This window comes from Thermobia domestica, chromosome 18 (genome assembly GCF_964235325.1).
Source record: "Thermobia domestica chromosome 18, izTheDome1.hap1.1, whole genome shotgun sequence".
Taxonomy (NCBI): Eukaryota; Metazoa; Arthropoda; class Insecta; order Zygentoma; family Lepismatidae; genus Thermobia; species Thermobia domestica.
Genome location: NC_137471.1, coordinates 151,910,178 through 151,931,508, shown reverse-complemented (window position 1 = coordinate 151,931,508; position 21,331 = coordinate 151,910,178). Strand labels below are relative to the sequence as shown.

Below are 21,331 nucleotides of genomic sequence, written 5' to 3'. Positions count from 1 at the left end.
GAGAGTATAGTACGATGTCACCGTATATATGAGTGACGTCGACAGACTAGCTACGAAGCGCCACCATGGTTGGCACGAAGCTCAATAACATTTTCAAAATAAACAATACCTTTCCTTAATTTTGAGCACATTTTATTACGTTTTTCCTTCTATTTTACACATGTGCACATGCACTTTCCTAACTTGAGTAACACACTTCCTCCGAAATGTGTGGCCCCTCTTTTCGGCGCCCGGCACTGACAGTGGATACAGTAACTGTAATATCTATATTCCCAACGACGAAGGTGCTGGTTCAAGATGGATGTTAAACTCCTTCATTGAAGAGGCCATTAACGTATCCGATCTAAGCCCACAACTTCTTGACCAAATAATAGAATGATCATGCGACAAGTCTTTGCAACTGGTTTTCTGTAACGAAGACTTGGACAAGTTCTGCTTGATGAGGAGAGAAAAATATCCTGGTCTGGTGATTGCTGCTTTAAAAGTAATAATTCCATTTGCTATATCGTACTTGTGCGAAAGTGTTTTTTTTTATGGTAAACATTAAAACAAAGATAAGAAATCGCTTATCAGTTGAAAATGGCTTGATAATATTCGTCATGAAGATTGAACCGGGCGTTGCTGCACTAGTGAAATTACACCATGCTTAGGTATCTCATTAGGTTTTAATTTTAATTGTATTTAATTTTAATTTTAATTGTATTTATTTAATTGTATATACAGTTCTCATTAGTTTTATATCATACCTCTTTGATTTAAATTCATTTTTAAACAACTCTACTAACTAACTAACTCTATGGCCTATGGAACCCGGAGGTTCAATGCCGCGTTCACAAAAGCTCTACACTGACTTCTATCCTTAGCCAATTGGATCCAGTTTCTACTTTGTATTCTTATCTCAGCGAGATCCATCTTAATGTTGTCCTCCCATCTGCCCCTAGGTCTTCCTAATGGTCGTTTTCCGTTTGGTCTTCCGGTCAAGACTTTCAAAGCGTTTCTACTTTCTTCCATTCTAGCTACCTGACCTGCCCACCTAAGCCTCCTAGACTTGACGACCCTAACAATGTTGGGTAACCGTATAAATTATGTAGTTCCTCGTTATGAAGTTTCCGCCATTCCCCATTCCCGTTCCTCTTGGGTCCGAATATTCGTCTAAGGATCTTGTTCTCAAATACTTTCAGTCTATGTTCTTCCCTCAGAGTAAGCGACCATGTTTCGCAACCATACAGAACAACAGGCATGATTATCGTTTTGTATATTTTAAGCTTCAAATTTCTCGACAGAATTCGCGACGACAAGAGACTTTGAACCAAATAGTAACACGAATTCTACACCCTTTGAAAATGTTCAGTAGACTTATTTTTTATTGTTCTTTACAGTGTGTATAAAAAATAAAAGTATGCCTATCAGAACAAAATTAAAAATAATATTTAAAAATAATTTCTGGTATTAGATTCTAACTATATTTATCTCTTCCGCCTATCTTCGCGATCCCCTAGGGGCCGCGACTCCCAGGTTGAGAAACCCTGCTCTAGGCATACATGAGTTATGATGGAACATACATACATACACTTTTATATGTATAAATGCAGATAAGAGAGAGTTGAGAGAGAGCGATTAAGGAATTACCGCTCTCAATCTCTTCACTTTACTTTTGCGATTCGTGAATTTCTTACGTGACAGTTTGGGGCTAGCTAGTTTTTTGTCTTGAACCACGATCCGATTTTCGATATGCTCTACCTAAATGCTGTAATGCGAATATTGAGAAGTTATCTGCGATGAAAGTAGCTGCAAATAAATATACAGTGGAGTCTCGTTAATTCGAACTTGGGTAATTCGAAATATTGGGTAATTCGAACAAAAGTCCATTCCCCTTTAAAACTGTATTGAAAACAATAATAAAAAATCATGGATAAATCGAACTTTTGAACCTATGTTTTGGATAATTCGAAGTAAATACAGTTGAAAATTTTTAATGTTGGACAGATGTAAACAAAGAAATACAGTTTTAACGTGTTTTCAGTTATCCAGATGCACCCAAGAGTAATACAAAAAATAAATAGAAAATTTATGTAATGATAAAGATGAAGGTGAGTTGGAAAAGAAGTAAAGATAGAGAACGTGTGCCAATCTCATCTTGTTTCAGAATTGGTTGACATTTTAAGACGAATTATTGATAAAGTCAACCAAATGTTATTAATATCGTATTCCACGCAATACATGAAATTCAAGATTTATTGACCGTACAAAAACAATGAAATTTAAGCAAATGAGGTTTACGACTTCTTAAAAGTGAGAACAGAATATTCAAATTGTTACTAGTGTTTAATTGTTTGGGCTATTCAATGTATGTTGTAGTGTTATACGTAAATATATTTTCCATTATACACGTAGTTTGAATTATGTGGAGTCAATGTCGTTTGTATCAGTTATTTTGTGGCTAGTTTGCGGTATTCGATCACGCAAATAATAAGCTGCTTTAAAGGTATAGTCTACACCATGTGAATATGTTTTTGATGCACGGTTTGTTTGTTGTTATATATGTGAAAAGAAATGTTGTTGGGTAATTCGAATTTTGGATAATTCGAAGTTGTTTTCGTGTCCCCTTGGACTTCGAATTAAAAAGAGTCCACTGTATTACATAACTTATTAATTGCTATTACACGATTTTTTAAATTTGTATTCAATATTCACACATAACACACCGAAGTTCTGTGAATACCTCAGATGTTATATTTTAAAGATAAGAATTACTTATGTCGTGAAATGATATGAATATATATATTCAACTGATATATACAACTGATGATATGAAAATATATATACAACTGATGAATTGTAATGTAACTATTTTACATAATTTTCATGCATTGAGGAAAGTAGAATATCATAAAGGAATCTCACCTGAACGGGTATCGAACTCACGATTTAAACGCTCGGTGGTGTACCACTGAGCTAACATGACCGCTTTTCGGAAGCTGCTTCTGAAATATAACTGAGCTCATACGTAAATGCTCTTTTCCGTATGGAGATCACAATGACGAAACGAGAGTGTGAATACATAGTCTCGAAATATTGTATCATTAAGTATTTCAATCAATGTTACTTTTTTCTACACTTAATACCATTTCAACATGTCTTATTATATTTAACAGAAGGAAAAACATATCTGTACATCTTTTCCCGATTACTAAGGTTGGCTTTGGAGGTCCGAACCAGCAGCTTTAGTTTACTGTTTTCCGAAGACACCCGAAGTTGGACTTCGAAAGTGTTCGTCTCAAAACAGCTATAATCATATCGCTCAATCTGTTTGGTATATGGTATATGTTTTTATACGTGTAAAGTCAGTATAACAATTCATTCATTAAACAGCTTTTCGTATGTATTAATATTCCTTTATAAAAACTGTTTTTATTATTATTATTACGGCGCACCATTTTCAGATTTCTTTCGCGAGTCGTTGACCAAGTCGTTCGCCACCAGCGTTGCCAGACTCACAGCTCGGAATTATTCCAAAACCTGATCGAACTTATGCTAGATTCGGTCAAATTATGCTAGATCCTCATAATTACTAATTCAGGAGTTAAAAAAAAAAAAAACAAAGTTGAGATACGATAACGTAACTTAAAATACACAGAGAGCAAGAATGCATGGATAGAACTCAATACTTCACGCACCAAAATTTTAACTCAACTAAATTACTGCAGTCGTTGCCAAACTCAATGGCGTATATATCGTATAAATGAATGCAAAGTTTTTGTTTACATATTTTGAAAGAAAATTACTTCGCAGCATAAGCGGAGTTGGGAATCGTCTGCTGGGGGAGGCGGCAGATTTTTGGTCGGTCTCGGAGCTGTCATTTCAGGAATAAATATGATCATGAAGTCAGAAGTAAAGATGGTGAAGTCAAAAAGTTGGGGGGAGAATGGCCCCCATAGCTCCGCCCATGCCTCGGAGTTAAAGGATTAGAAAACCCTGGGTGGAGCCACAAAAAAAAAAAAAAGCCCAAAGCCGTTCCGAACTTACTTAGGAAAATAAGACTGCCTGTATGGTTTACCGAGTGTATGAATCAATGGAAGAGGATACATTTCTGCTGTTCTTTTTCTTCCCACGATTAACTTCTCCAGGTTTTACGGCTTTTTGATAACTTGCTGAAATTGTGCTAGATTTGGGCAGGATGCTAAAAGCAAGATGCTAGGTGATAGAGACATGCAAATTATGCTAGATCTAGCATCATTATGCTAGATCTGGCAACGCTGTTCCCCACAATAGGCGTGTCGTGCAAGTAACCAATCACACGTCAGGTACTAGCTTTTATCTATTGCTTTCTTCTCACAGCTCGGAACATTGGTAACTATGGATAGACGTACAGCAGTAATTACTTTATGGGAGTTGGAAGGTTATTCTGCAACTGCAGCTAGCAGGCGAGTAGGTGTCCCGGCCTCTACAGGAAGGCAATGGATTCGGAAATATGGTGCTACAGGTCAGACTGGTAATTTACGATCTCCTGGTCGTCGGCATGTGTCAACCGAAGCCCAAGATGCGAGATTAGTAAACGAACCCCGGTTAGACCCACTAAGGACGTCTAGACAGATAAGGGAAGCTTCTCTCTTTCCTGGTAGTAAGCATACAGCTCTGCGAAGGCTTCGTCATGCTGGGTTACGTGGCCGTGTTGCTGCCGTGAAGGAAAAACTCTCAGACGACCACAAAATTTACCGTCTCGCGTTTGCACAGGCGAATGTGGGTCTCAATTGGGAAAACGTAGTTTTCTCAGATGAATCCATATTCACAACATCAAAGGAGGGACGCCGTTTTGTGTATCGTCCGAGAGGCACCCGATATGACCATGGATATGTGGCTGCTTGCAATTGCAGAGACCATGTATCAATTTTATGTTGGGGTTGGATTTCCAGTCGCGGAGCAGGACAGCTTCATAGAATTGAAGGACATCTGGACAATGCTCAGTACTTAGACATTATCAGTAATATCATGGTGCCATCTGTACGAGTATTTCAGCCTGATGGTGTAATTCAGTTCCAGCAATACCAGTCGCCAATACATAATTCCCGTGTGGTTCAGGAATGGTTCGCAGGGCACCCTGAGATTGATTTATTCGACTGGCCGCCTCGTGGAGCAGACCTCAATCTCATGGAAAATATGTGAGCAGAAGTGAAGCGTACTCTAAGGGAAAGTTGGCCTGAGGCAGATCCACCAAGAACTCAGGATGACCTGTGGCATCTTGTTTCCGAAGCATGGCTGGAGGTAGGGGAAGGAGATAGATTTGTCACCCATGTAACAAATTCCATGCCCAGAAGAATGGAGCGTGTAATAAATTCAGAAGGGTCTTGGACACAATATTAATGTCCCCGCCTTAACTCCCGAAAACAGCCCTTTTCAGGGCTACCTAAACGCTTCTGAAAATATTTCTAGAAGTAAACCACTCCTTGTATCCGATTTCTGTGCAATCTTACTAACAAAAGAATGATAATTAGCTGTAGGCTTTGAACTCAAGACCTCTTCAGTGGCAAGTCCGTACTCTACCAATGAGCTAACATGAACACGCAAACCTAACCTGAAGAAACACGACTTTCAATTTCTGGTATTCGATACAATGATATACTTTGCAAATGTTGTATTCAACTTGGGATATTCCGCAACACACACACACACACACATAAACAAAGCGAAAGAGAGAGAGAGAGAGAGATGAATACACAAAAGCATATTCAACGTATTCGAATGAGACTCTAAGTAACGACATTCCGTTCTAAAGAGAATTTGTGTTTCTTCCCGTGACGTTAAGGGGATCGGGAAAAGTTATGTTTTGAAGCAGGATACGACTTTGGATACTCTGTTTATACACTTTCTATATCCGTAGGAATATACTGTATTTCACGAATATAAATAACATACTGTAATGAGAATATTGAGAAGTTAAATCTGTATGACAAATAGCTGCAAATAAATACACTACATAACTTATTTATTGCTATTAAACGATTTTCCTAACTTGTATTTAACATTCTCATATATAATAACGACCTACTGTGAAAATTATCTCAGATGTTATATTTTAAACATAATAATTACTATGTTCTGCAATTATTATGTTATATATAAACAACTTATGTATTTTAATGTAATTATTTTATATAATTTTTCATGCATTGCGGAAAATATAATTTTAAAAAAAGTATTGACCCAGATGGGATTCGAACTCACAACCTTATGATTTGAAATCCGACAGCTTACCAATGAGCTAACACAAGGACTTCGAGAACTAAGCTTCTAGCGATGTATAACGGATCTCAAGATAATTATGACATTCATATCCATTACAAACGCTGTTTCTGTTCTACTTTGACTTTTATTTTAGTACTCAGGCGATAATTATGTTCTATTTCTTAACTTTGAGCATTCTTTTACATATGGAAAGATTCTTTAACGTATTTAAATGCTCCATTACGTATAGAGAGCTAAATGACAAACAAGCATGTGGTCACATTAATAAAAGGTTTCGAAATATTGTATCATTAAGTATTTCAATCAATGTTGCTTTTTTAAACACTTGGTAACAAGTCTTATTATATTTAAAAGAAGAAAAACACATCTGCAAACTTTTTCCCGATTGAAAGGCTGGCTTGGAGGTTCGAACCTGGCTTACTTTTTCCCGAAGATACCCGAAGCTGGACTTAGAAAATTTTTGCCTCAAAACACCAATAAAGAATGCGCTCAACCTTTTTGAGACAAGGTGTACATAAAAGTACCTACAAACAGGTTTCTCACTTTCTCAGCTTTCTGAAGACTTGATTCCGTTATGCTCTGAAAGCCTCGTGATATTCGTAAGAGATCACCAAAAACCAATAAATTTATTTGTTCACGAATTATTGTCATAATGATTTGTTTTGAATAGCGCATGCCATAACAAAGGTTAAATGATGGCACCAGAAAGTTCACTGATTATCTTCTGATATATTCTGCTCTCTTATTTTTTTCAGTATTGTGCATCTATTGTGTGCAAATTTATAATATGCATGCATATACACTTAGCTATATAGCATGAAGACGTCAAGAGCGAAAATCACGCACACGACTGCAAGATGCCCAGAAGTGTTTATTATTATTATTATTATATCTAGTTCAATTTAAAGCAAAGGGAATTTGAGGAACTGAGCTTGGGTGTAATCCTAGGAGTAGGCGAGATGACAATGATAGGTTTATGTGGAAAATAACAAGAGTTTGAGAAACACACCAATACCCTATGGTAGGCGGTCCCAACAAGTAGCTTTGAGTCACAATCGCGTAGGAATGGATCGCATTGCATTAAACCGTTTTTACGATATCAGATGACACATGCTTAAAATGAAGAAGGGGTCCAGTATTTGGACATTTCCAGGTGAAATCAGTCACGTCACAACAAAAGAGTATGCAGAATAGTTACTTCACTCAGGCGACATAGCTGAAAAGTAATAGTGAAGAACTGACACAGCAAATACGAACACTATGTACAAAGTAATCTTCACACAAGGAGCAATTGTGGACTAACGTGCCTCTTCTCTATGGACACACAAGAGTTGGTGAATAGCACCCTAGGAATAATTATATATATATAACAGTTCTAAGATATTTGCATCAAATTTTGCCATTTTAATAGACGTCAGTCTGTCTTCTCTCTCTGACTCGAATTTCTGAAGAGGTACTCGAACTTCTTTTACATGTGAACTCACGCATGGAATTTCGAGAAATAGGCAGGAAGAAAAGTCGTGTGTGGCAATGTTACATGCAAAATTAAAAAAAAAACAGGAAAGACATGCAAATATTGTGAACATACATATTTAAGCGCAAATGTTGACAAAATTTAAGGGTATCTGTGTTCTGGCAGTTACCCAACCTAATTTGTTTATAACATTTAGAAATTTAATCCGCCTTATGCAAAGTCGTTTTGACAAATGATTAGCGTCATACTAAACGCCCGACATCTGCAGGAAGCATATGTAAGTCGAACGCTTTTGTATGGTACTAATCACAAGCCAGAAGGACTCTGCATATGGCCCAGTTTTCTTTATCATCTCTGACGAGTATGATCATTTCTAATTCATTTTCGTACTCATTGATAATTAAATTGCATCAAAGTGTTGCAAATCACTCATCTTCTGCTCCAACTGATACTTGATTCATAAATCTGCGCCTTAGTTTGTCTTTTAACATTTCACTTACATGAAGGAGATTAATGCCAGCAGCCCGCCCATTTATTCCACACTGACCTAACACTAATTGGAGCTTACTACGACACACTGACCCGCCACACTGATCATCACTCAGCACCTATAACGATGAATTTAACTGCTAGTGTTTCGAAGGATAGGTGGTGTTGTCGGCGGAAAACGAGATTTACACCGTAATGACTTAGCATACAGTGTTCAGTACTTAGTCCTGTATATGTATACCAAGTTTTAAGGCGATCATCGCGTTCTAACCGAAACATGTCCCTTGTTAGAAAAAAATCATATGACTAGTTATATAAAATACAGACTACGAATTTTAATTTTTTTAACCTCCAAATTGTTTAAAACCTAGAAGTATATCATAATAAATGAAAATAAAGTAATTTGTGATAGTTTTCTTATAATTTGGAAAATAAAAAAAGAAATGGAAATAAATTCCTTCCCGGAAATTGATATGCAAGAGAACAACCCGGGAATGTTCCCGTTTTTTATTTTTCTTTCCACCGGAAATATTCCCACTGCCTATCACTACTCTTGAATGAGTTGACATTGTTAAAAGTTCACATTTTACAAATACAATAAACGAAAAAATAACTAGTGCAATCAGGGAGTAATCTACGCCCTCCCAACACCCCCTAACACCCCTCCAAATTTCTTTACACACACCCCTTGATGAAAAAGGAATACTCTCCCAAATCCAATTGTAACAATCAGTATCATATAGGTTATTTATTACATGAAGTTAAAAAAGATTTAGCATTTAAAAAAGAAGGCAATATTCTTATTTTGTTTATTTCACTTCAAAATACGAAGCGACTTCGTTCTCATAAACGGCTTGGAGAACCACATGACCTCATTTGTTTCGGGCAGTGTTTTGATCGAAACAATTGACAAGAGACCATTGATACCTACCCTCCTGGGCTCCGCGGTCGTTTTCGAGAAAAGAGAGTGATGAACAGATTCAGATGACGGAAATTGGCAACGTCTTGAGCGGTCATTCACCTACTTACTGCTCTAAGAGGAAATGTGTGACAATATAGTAATAAGCCTACACCAGACTCAGTTGATAAGTGCTACTCTGCAGCAGGTTCGCAACTAGAGGGGGACAAGGGAGGGCCTGGACCTCCTAAATTTTTCATGTCCCCTCCAGACTTCAATACAAAATGCACAATTTAGGTATTTGTAAGAGAATGTTTAATGACTTGGCCCCTCGTAACATGTTCATGGCCCTCCAAAACTCTGTGGCTGGTTTTGAGCCTGCTCTGCAAGTGGTGTATCAACGGACGGACGTTAGAAGGGTGTAGTCAAATCGTTTTTAGAAATTAAGAGATCGATCGAAGTAAGAATTATATATATTTTAGACTGAGTCTAGTTTTATGCAGTAACGCATTTGGCGCTCGTTTTTGTAAAGTATATTTTTCTTCACGTAAATTCATTGAGCAGAAAAGAGCTCATAACGAGTAACTTTTTTGAAACCTAAAATTTATTTTTTTCAAGTTGGTCACTGAAAGTTACTTTTTTTTTCAAGTTGGTCCCTAAAAGTTACTTTTTTCAGAGGTAAAGTGACTTTTTCGTGTGATTTATGTTTTGCATTGGCAGTTTTCTAAGAAGAATATAAAAATAAAAACAAATGGAAAAAGGCAAAAACTTGTTACTCATTACTCTTCTGAAAACCTCAATACTTGCTGCCACATGTGAAACAGTCAACTTTATTCTCACTTAAACTTTTATTCTTTCTAAAGGCGTCCGTACACGATTCGAGAGATCTTGAACAACTGTCTAGAACGAGAGTCTCGAATGGAAATGACGTCACTTTTCTCTCGAATGCTCTTGAATGGAAGAGTTCCATTCGAGAATTCTTATTTTGATCACGTTCTAAATATTCTTGTTCAAGACAATATTTTTGTAGGTAGTCTGTGTTCAATCCGTCTAGGACCAATCAGATTCAAGATCAAGGAAGAAAAAGAAGGCGGGTAATAAGGCTGTCTGGGAAAGAGCTGCTGTGCTACAATTAATAACATTATACGAAAGTGAAGATTGTTTGTATAACGTGAAGTCGCCGGACTATCATAATAAGATGAAAAGAAATATAGCACTGGAGAACATTGCATCAAAACTCCGTAAGGTATGTATCTATAAGTTCAAAATACAAATTAGAAGGTTGGAAAATAGCTTGGCTTTGCCTCTCTAGTTTCATATCTACCAAAAAAAAAAAAAAAAAAAAAAAAAAAAAAATTAAAACGTGCAGTTTTATTATACGGATCCATAGTAGTAGTAGGAACAAGTAGAAGCCCCGCAGGAGTTCGTCTGTTCTCGACATGAAATGGGCATGCTGCTCAATCATAGAACCTTCCGCGTCTTGAAATAGTACCCACTTCCACCTATCTTTTCTCGTATTAAACATAACTTTATTGCCGAACTCACACGCCTAAACATCACATAAGGTCTCCAAATCATCATTTCTTACCTCATTTCTCCTGTAAAGTTTCCTTATTCTTATAAAATACGGATGGGTAACTACATTTAGAGATCCCAAGAACGAAAGAGAGAAAGCAATGTGCCCTTCGCAGCTCTGACCCTCCTTCACTCGCTAACGCTCGCTCTGCAATGTTATGTGTACAGTACTAACAGTTTCCTAATTCTTATAAAAAACGGATGGGTAACTAAACCTTTATTTTTATCGTAGATTATGGTGTGTACTTGAAAACTATCTTGAAAACTCCGTAGTGAAAACAACACGGTGCGTAAAGGAAAGTACAATGATTTTTATGACGGGATGTAGATGTATCATACATATTATAATTTAGGATTGGTGTAGTTCCGGAGGTAAAAGTGTTAGCATCGGGTGAAGATTTTACGGCACAAATTTACTTCGGGTCGCACTGATATTAACCCGCCCTACTAGTACTACTATTAATATTTCTTCTACTATTAGTGCAATTGATTTCGAGAACACGAGTCCTGCGGGGCTTCTAACCCGCTGTACTACTACTAGTACTTGTAATGTGCCACCCAAAGTAAAGAGTTTTCGATTTTGTTTGGAGTATGTTTAGCAGAAGGGGTCCAGAAACATGTAAAAAAAAAAAACACCAAATTTACAGGAAAAGTGGCCTAAGCTAACCTGAACTAAGACAAATTCTATCATTTTGTGGAAGATTATGCTAGACCTCTACACTAACATAATATAACCTAAACTTACCTAATATGATCAGAAATTACCAAAATTATAACATTTTTTAGGAAAAAGTAGCTGGACACCTGCTAAACGTAGGCCTTTTATTAGAGCAGTTTTCATAATGCTATTTAATAAAAAGTACATAAAAAGGCAAGTATTTACTTTAGGCAAGGCAGTGACAATAATCGATTCGTCTGAACCGGTTTCCGCAGTTACATTTAGAGATCCCAAGAACGAAAGAGAGAAAGCAATGTGCCCTTCGCAGCTCTAACCCTCCTTCACTCGCTAACGCTCGCTCTGCAATGTTATGTGTACAGTACTAACAGTGACAGAATAACACTGCCTTGCCCAAAGTAAAAAGTTTGCAAGAGATGCCCACCACTTATTTTGCCAGGCAAAACATAGAAAATCAGTACGTTTGCTGTTATTTTGTTTTCTTTATCCTACTCTAAATTATTTTAGGTAGGGGTTATATCAAGAGAAGTTATTGTACGCCATGTTTCTTTATCTTCTCAGAAAGTCGTGTAGTCTCAGTCGGTATCCTATCGTTGAAAAAATTCACTTCTGCAAGAATGACTAGCATTTGCTCTTGTACTATACTATTCAACACAGAAACAACTTACTTCTTTCTTTATCCCTGGCAAATTTTCATAGTTTTGGCCTGTGGTGGCGGGCATCTCATACACTTCGTCCGTAGTTAGTAATACGTGATTCTTTTTAACTTGTTCCAGTAAAATTTAAATTGTAGATGCCAACAGGACAATATATTACAGAAGCCTGTTTGTAATTTTGTTATTGAAAATACTGAAACCTTTACAATTTTTGTTGTTTTAAGTTGAGCGCTACTTCAGACTGGAGACATACTGCTCGGGTATTTTTTTCGAAGTTCAACCCACGTGGGCCCATGTGATTTTTTTCGTGTTTAATCAGACTTTTTCGGTTTCCATTGGGCTTTTTTGGGTTTCATACGAATTTTCTTGTGTTTTTGGATCAAAAAATCTTTTACTTAGTATTCAAATGCTACTTAGTATTCGTGCTTACACAAATCATAAATATTATAGCCGGTGTTGAAAGGGTAGCGTGTCTGCCTGCCAAGCGACGTTGGCTAGGTCGAGCATAAGCACGAACTCTGCGCCGATCGGTCATTGTCGCTGTTTTTCGTAGTCTTCCCCAATTATATGAGGATAATGCCGGGATGGCACCTAAAAAGCCAGGGCCGTCGCACAGTGGGGCGAAAACGCAGAAAGCTGGCCAAAAGTAAAAAACGAAAGTTTGTAATATAGGAATTTTTTATGTAGTTGGCTAGAGTGATGTTAGAAGGACCCAAATCCATAAATAGAATAGGGTTTTTACTTTATTCCGACTACCTGAGTCACTCTTAAGTAGACCCTTTAGCAGATCAAATGAGTAGAGAACAATAGAAGAATTGTGACGCGTCCGTTTAAACGGTTGTAACTTTCGAACGCGTTCATAGTTTTTAAAACTGTAAAGTTTTCCTATACCGTACTGGTAAGTAGAATAAGTGTATGAAGTGAAAAAATAATAATAATAATCTAATAATTTATAATTTGAATCGCAAGTCAGGCAAAATTTTCACATTGTTTATATATTTTATTAACTTAAAGCGTTGAAAACATTATGTGCACCCTCGTGCACCACGTTCATATTTTGTAGAATGGTAGTCTGAAAATTAATTAATGCTGTCGACAAAAACGTAGCTGCCAAAACGTGCCAATTACGAAGCTTGTTGATGTTAATTATTGCTCAGTATGTTATATTGACAAGCCGTTGCAGTTATCATAACCGAATCAAATACCAATAATTTGTGTCATTTAAATAATAATACATTTCTAATAAATAAGAACGAAAGTAACAAGTAATTGTTCATCAAAATATGTGAAAAAAGTGAAAGTTGTTAAAGATACATTGTGAAAATTACGAAGTATGTTGACATTCTTGTTATTCCGCCATTTTGGATCCGCCATTTTGTTGTTTCAACTTTAGTTGCAGAATCGTAATCAGCAACCTCAATAACCCCTTTATCGCCACTTTTGAGAACATTTCTACGACTTTTTTGACTTTTGCAAATTTTATTCCGCCAATTTGGATCCGCCATTTTTTTTTTCAACGTTAGTTGCAGAATCGTAATCAGCAACCGCAATAACCCCTTAATACTAAATTTCATTCAATCTGAATATAGTTATATTTTGGCCAGCTTTTTGCGTTTTCGCCCCACTGTGCGTCGCCTTATCACATCCTTGCTCCTCCCCTCTCCTGGCTCAAGCTTAAGGTGCCCAAAAGTCATAAATTCAAATTCAGTGCAAAAAGGAAAGTAATATATCCGACTTTCCGTTAAATTCAAATTCCGGCTAAGACACGTCACATATTTAGAAGGACAACCCTTCATGTTGCCGAAAGGCTCCAAGTTAAAGGCCGACAGTTTAAAGACACGAGATTGTAGTTTTAAATGCCATGTATTATGATTTATTTTCACGAGGAAGTCACATTTAGCTAACGAAAACACTAATACAAATTGATTATACAAACAAAGAAAGTGTACTCCTTTTCTCTAAAGTTATTTGTTATACTTATCACCATTGTTATTTTTCAATATCCTGTTTTTTTCAAGACTATATACACTTACTAATGTATAGAAAATATTTTCTTTCAGATCAGACTTGGAACAACCAAAGAAGAGGTTAAAGCAAAGATTAATAGTCTTCGATCTCAGTATATGGCCGAAAAAAGTAAACAGAAAAAGTCCATATCGAGTGGTATTGGTTATGACCAAATATATCATCCCACTCTTTGGTGCTTCAGGCAGCTACAATTTTTGGACAAACATACGGCGCAGAGAAGAAGCATATCGAATCTTCAGGCGTCAACGTCGGATCAAACATCTGTTCATGTAAGTTTTTTTTTTAAGGGGGGAAGTGGGTGCTGCAGGAAAATAATATATTTATGATGCATCGTTTATTCAAGTTGCCTGTAGAATATAGTACAGACTAAGATTACATCATTTAGCTAAACATAATTTGTCTATTTAGAGCAAAAGAGACTGCTAAATAACAATAAGGATAGTTAAAGTGTGCATTTGTGTCCGTGCATTCGTAGAGCTTCTTCTTCTGATCGAGAGATGTTATTAGCCATTTAGTTAAAAAAATAATAAAATAAAGCTAAAATTTAGAGTGCTAAATTCATAATTATTGCAGAGCGTTGAGTCCACATAAAAGTTTAAATCTGCTTTTGTTTCAGTCATTTTACGTGGCAGCATTTTCTAATTATGACCTTTTGCGTCACCCTGCTAGTCTATAGTAGATATTTTTATTGAAAATCAGGTCATGTTCGGAGGAAATCGATTCCGTGAGTATCATATTTTTTCGTCCTTACGGTGTTAAGTTTCGTACAGAAAACTTCGTTATGTCAAAAGGGTAGCATTAGATTCTACACGAATGTTAATTTAGTCCCTGACTGGTGATTTAATCATCCAGGTACGAGATGCAAGGGAGATCGATTTAAATTAAATTCCGATTAGAAATGATTAGAAGTGAAAATGAGAGTGTGTCATGTCTAGTCTGTTGTTTCGATAATGAAGGTAATATTAACAGTAGTTTCGATAATATTACCATATTCTTGCCGTGAAGATAAAAAGATTTGACAAGTGGTGAAATTTCTGAATTTCACTTTGATGAATAAGAGCCGAATTTTCATCCAAGTCTACGTGTCGTGTAGTACGGTAGAATTTGAGATTTCATAGGACGCTTTTCTGTAGCAGTGAACTTTTTCTTTTTATGGTCGTAACAAGTTACTGTTGTAACAGTTAAGCCAGCAACGTATGATACGAAACAGAATATGTTTTCAATACATCATTATTTTCTCCATTTAGCCTACGAAACATTTTCGTTTTTATCAGGATCAATATTTAAAAATGCGGCACTTATCCTTCCACTCCAGGACATTCGCCACATTCTTCGAAAAGACATTTAGCTATTATGTTCTACTTACTATGAAACTAACAGAAAGAGGCAATTCGTGACCATTTCTGTCAATTACAAAATGTTGACTTTTGCATGATTACAAGCTTTAATGAAAGAATTCTGTAATGGAACAGTAAGTGAGTAGGTAGTTGGAAGAAGAAAATGAATGTCAATACCATAGTTGTTTTTTAGGCCCAAAAGTCTCTCAATGAATAGATTCCCAGTGTCAAAGGCAACAAAGTAATTGAGTATTGTATAAATAATTTCTCACTTTGAACTTGTCAGGTATCTATTCAATAAGCAACGTTTCATGCAAAGATAGAACTTTTTCATATTTGGCGTTTAATTTTTTCATCCAACTACTGGTTCAATTGCTTCAATATGAAAGTAAACCAGATAACCTTTACGTTTAAAGAAAACCATTTAAAATAGTGAACTCATAATGCGATTTCTATTTTCTTCTCGTCACGTTTTCAGCCTCTGGTTCTAGGTATCTTCTTTAAAAATTACTTCTTTGCTGGAGAAAACTGGGGGGGAGAGAGAGAGAGAGAGGGGGGTGGTGGTGATTGCGTGCATTGTACAAATTACGAAGGTTTCTTTGATACAAAAATTAAACTGCATTCAGAAAAACCTCTTTACATTTAGTGAATGAATATAACTCATAACTATGATCAGTTATCTCCACGTTGGGTGTAGGTGTTGCTAACTGAGAAACCTAACTTAACAAAATAATTGTTCAGTTCAAAATACTTCAAGAGGCGTAAATGGCAATCACGGAGATATCTGAGATGTGGCTGCCCATTTTCTACTTAAATTTTGGGGATATGCCGTGGCTAAAGGGAATTTGTTCGTTAAGTTTCTATGAGTCAGAACAAACTTAGTCTTAAACATAACCTTAAACATTGTAATTCGCAACATCACTATTTGTGTTTTGGTAGTCATTTCACCTTTATAGCAAAAGGTACATGTTTTCTCACTGACTGGAGCGCTCGCCTTTGGCATGTGGTCGCTGCTTGAAACCCTGTTGGGATCCCAATGCCTCGGATACAAACCCGATTAGTGGTTCGAATTCCATCGTAAACTGTAGGTCCCGTCTCCATATAGCCTCGCTGTTGAGATAATATCCACAAAAAATAAAATAAAAAAACATTTTTCTACTTTCAGTGAATTAACAATAATCCAGTGTGTAAGTAAATTTCTGTAAAAAAAAAAAAATCTGTTCCACATTCAATCAGGGATGACCGTTACACCTTTGGCTTAAACGTGTATAATGCTTGTTAGATGACCACTAACGATCTTCTACTTTATCTCTGTTGAATAGTATGTCGTCTTAAATGTCTTTGGAATTTCGCGATGCCATCTTAGCTAAATTTTTCTTTCTCTTAATTTTCTGTTATTATTTTTGGGACGATTCTTGAATTTTAATCTTTTCTACAGTGCTACCGCCATTCACAAATAGTCTTATTTGCTTTATTTTCATTGATCGAAGCCGTCTTGACATTTCAAAATATGTGCCGAGATTTAATGATAGAATGAAATTTGTAATGATAGAAATATCGACGAGAATGCAGTTCAAAACCGCCTAACTGTATATAACAATACTAAATTTTGTTCAAGTATGAATTCATTCGAACTCCGTAATATAAGCAACTTTGATGTTCAGAACGCTATTAAACATTTAAATTCAAATGCAGCTGGACACGAAGGCATTACAGGAAAGATGCTTAGACTTGTTTTACCACACATTATATCACCATTAACACACATAATAAATTATTCCATAACCACATGCTCCTTTCCATTATCCTGGAAAGAAGCTTTTGTAATGCCTATAGCGAAAAAGCAAAATGTATCATCTCTAAACGACCTTAGGCCTATTAGCCTATTACCAATATTGTCCAAAGTTATGGAGAAACTTGTGCATAACCAGCTCAATGATTACGTCATTAATAATAATATCTTACCACTACACCAATCAGGCTTTCGCAATACCCATAGCACTGCCACAGCCCTACTTCATATCACTGACGACATTTTTCGAGCATTAGATAACAACCAGATATCATTTCTGGTATTATTAGATCTTACTAAAGCATTTGATTCAGTTCATCACGACTTACTCCTAGCTAAAATGAAATACTATAACTTTTCCACCAACACGATCAAGTGGTTCAGATCATATCTTTCAGATAGGCAACAAAGAGTGGTACTAAGAGATCCTAAACTTGCAGTATCAAACCGAATCAGTCTTCAAAGAGGAGTGCCACAGGGATCAATACTAGGACCTCTGCTATTTTGTCTATATACAGCAGACGTACCAAAGCTACACTCTAGAATACATTTGTACGCGGATGATACACAACTCTGCTTATCCACGTCTCCAGAGCACGCCTTACAAAGTGCAGCCCTCATCAATGAGGACTTAGAAATATTTAGTGATTGGTGCTTGTCCAATTCCTTGAAAATAAACGCAAGTAAATGCATATTTACAGTCATGGGAACAAGAGAAAACCTTAGGAAATTGGAAACAGGACAAATTAATATTTCCATTCGAGACACGCCGTTAGATTACTCACCTTCAGTAAAAAATCTCGGATTAATACTAGATGGTGAGTTAAACTGGAAGCGACATATATCTACTGTATCTAATAAATCAATATCAATTCTGCGATTATTATACAAATATAATGATTTTCTAAATCAGAACACAAAACTGTATTTAGTGAACACGCTTATTTTTCCACTGTTCGACTATTGTGATTCTGTATATGGACCAGCCATTACTAAATCCTTGTCAATATCAATCCAAAAAGTTCAAAATGCCTGCATGAGATTTATCTATAACACGCGAAAATGTGAACATATACTGCCCTTACTAAATCAAAACAACATTCTAACAATGTCAAGGAGGCGTTTGTTGCATCTGTACTGCCAGATACATAGTCATACACAATAATGGCCCCCTATATCTTAAAAGTAAGCTGACGTTCCGAAATGAAATCCATCCATACGAAACAAAACGTTCCCGTACATTTGACATCCCGCGGCATACATTAACAAAAGCAGCGAAATCCTTCTCTATTTCAGCCGTGAGAGCCTGGAATTCATTACCTTCCGATATAATCGAGTGCAAAGGATTCTTGACCTTCAAACGTAGGGTAAAGGATCATCTTTTACATCAACAGAAACTTAGCTTGAACACCTACGCCTTAGCCTGCAGCAAATAAACCAATTTTGTATGCATATTGTAGTATAGAGGACAGTATTAGGCCTATTGTACCTGAACAACTATTATATTCTTACTTCATATTGGTTTTCTTCAATATATATATATATATAATATTAGTTTGTAGTTAACTAAACGTTATATGTTTATTGTCGGTATATATGTACGTGTATAATATTTTTATATATATTCTCATGTGACATTCCTGATTGTAATTTTGTTGAGGTTAGGTGGTAGAGCAGCCTACGGCTGAACCTCGCCTCATGAATAAAGGCATTTTCAATTCAATTCAATAATATTTGTCATTCGAAACAAGCCAATACATCCCACTGACTTTGGTCACATTTAAATGTGCCGGTTTTTATTAAATTCCCTCCCCGCTCGTATTTTTCAATTTTAACATAAATATCTGACTTACCACAATTTATAATTATTAACACCGCCTAATAACATTAGAAGGTGTAGTCAGTGTGTACGATGTAGGTCATCTGTATTAATGAGATATATCCATTAGTGATTAATTCATGAAACATTGTTTATCATAACAATAGTCTTTCTTTTACGGACACATGTTGGTGACACATTTCGTTTTTGACAGGGGAGGCGCGTTCAGATTTTAGTGTTTGAAGGGAGCCCCAACTGCATGAAGTTTGAAAACCCCTGCAGTATTATATTTTTCTTTGTAATACTGAAGTGGAAAGTATGGGACTGGACCGAGGAGCGAACCCGGGACCTTCGGGTTACTGACCCAGAACATCGACATCAAGAGTGGAAGATGTGTGGTTGGAAAACGAGTCTACTGGGTGGAGCAGTGGTTAGCGCATTGGGACGGTTACCCAAAGGTCTCGGGTTCAATTCCCGGTCATGTACTTTTCCCTCTTCAGTATTAATAGTATCTTAACGTACAGAGACTTGGAGTATAAAATATCGGGAGATGTTTGCATTTCAAATTTGAATTTCTTTACTTTAAAAAATATATAGACCTAGAATTTAAAAACTTAACAATTAATAGACGCACTGTTGATATTAATTTCTTATGTTTAAAAAAGCATGTGCAAATCAACTTATAGGGACGTACGAGGTGAAGTCAACACAGGTATAAACGTCGCGATCGCAGATTTGCATGAAATTTGGAAAATACTAAATTTTATTGTAGTATGTGTACTCTTTTGAGCTTAAAACTACGTAAAAATTCAAAAGGGCATAACATTATTGTATAAGTACGTTTTATAGGTCAATTCTTGTCGTTTGATATTGAATAAAGGATTGCTGTTGCCCATCTACCGTAATTTATTCTCACTATAAATGTGCTGTCCAGTAACATTTCAGATCCTTTATTTTCCAATTATATCTGACATTCTTGTCAGTTTCTTTTCTTTGTGGGTTATACCGAGCATACATTTTACCATGCCCCGTTGTATTGTATTTTCTACAGAGAGAAAATGTCAGTTTTTGTTAATTTTTAGTATATAATCCGTATGTAAAATAGGAAAATTACATTTCTTTAAAACTGGCAGGCTTTGTCCCTCCAGTGCCTATTACGCTAATGTTTTTTAGGATTAGTCGTCATGGATTAATAATAATTAGACTGATAAAACTGCCAATGATCAGAAAATTGTGTTCTGTACGACTGGTGCTAGTCGTTGACTATATACTTTTTATAGAAAATTATATGAAAATTTAGACCACAGATATAAATGTAAATTGTTTTACTTATCTTTTTTTATTTATTTTTTTTAGGACAGTACCATGGCTTCTACTAATGATGTGGAAGTGGTCCACAGCGTGGAAGAGAGTGACTCAGGAGATTTCTTTGAAATTACAATGACTCAAACAAGTGAGTTACCAGTGTCACCGTCATCTCAAGTTGTAGCAGGTCCTTCAGGATTAAACAGTCAAGAAAAGGCAACTCCAAGAGGCTCCTTTAAATCACGCAGAAAGAGGCAAGACAGCGAGGAACTACAGTTCCTCGAAAAGGCGACAACGGTTCTTGAAAGATACGCTTCACGTAGCATGTGTTCTAGGATCTTTTTGGATCTTTTATTGGTCAGCAACTCGCAGAAATTAAGGACAGTCGCAAACGAAGAGCTGTAATGATCGAGATCCAACAGATGATCAGCAATGTACTCGATGATGAATTGTAGCAGAGTTTTCCATGAAATACAAATATACAATTTCGTTCTGATTTTGACTTGTTTCAGTGAGTTAAATGCCTGTTAAGAAAAAAATCAAACCTTCCCTATAGTAATAAATTTATGACTCCGCTACTCCATTAGTGCAAACACCTGGTAGCACTATCGATAATAATTTAACATGTTAAAGTTAATGTGTTGTAAAAAGTATAAAAATATTTTGCTCATTTTCATTGAGTTTTTCGAGCGATAAGGAGTCAGATAAAACAGACCTGATCTCTTGATTATCTAGAAGTCTCGTAGTAAAATCACGATTCAGGTATTCTCGCGCTGACACTTCATATAAACTTTACGTAGAGAGCTCAAACTCAAAAGCTCTTTAAGGTATTAACAGTGTCTATGTTTTGATTTAGTAGTTTTTTTTTCATTTTTGAAGTGCCATGATTGGTTCACTGAACATGTAAACTTTCATCAATGAAAAAAATACGAAGTCAACAAATCGGCACTATCAAGCCCTTCAAAGTGCTTGGAAGCTTATTCTCTTAAAATTTGGAAAGTTAAATTTTGTAAGAGTATTTCGATTTTTCATAGCTTAA

The 21,331-nt window shown here is 36.2% G+C and overlaps 1 protein-coding gene across 1 annotated transcript; it reads left to right on the top strand.

Annotated features, from left to right (window-relative positions):
* The first annotated feature begins 9,999 nt into the window (after positions 1 to 9,999).
* LOC145676133 (uncharacterized) lies at positions 10,000 to 20,793 on the top strand. Its single transcript, XM_081747040.1, has 3 exons — positions 10,000 to 10,350; positions 14,072 to 14,308; positions 20,344 to 20,793. Exons 1-3 carry the CDS (start codon positions 10,303 to 10,305, stop codon positions 20,695 to 20,697), a joined length of 639 nt encoding a protein of 212 aa, XP_081603166.1. The 5' UTR covers positions 10,000 to 10,302; the 3' UTR covers positions 20,698 to 20,793.
* Positions 20,794 to 21,331: the final 538 nt, after the last annotated feature.

Bases quoted from the DNA above. Each gene is read 5' to 3' on its own strand.
- LOC145676133 (XM_081747040.1), top strand. From the start codon at position 10,303: ATGAAAAGAAATATAGCACTGGAGAACATTGCATCAAAACTCCGTAAG. The intron at 10,351-14,071 runs GTATGTATCTAT...ATTTTCTTTCAG, and splicing joins TTGCATCAAAACTCCGTAAG to ATCAGACTTGGAACAACCAA. The intron at 14,309-20,343 runs GTAAGTTTTTTT...TATTTTTTTTAG, and splicing joins CGGATCAAACATCTGTTCAT to GACAGTACCATGGCTTCTAC.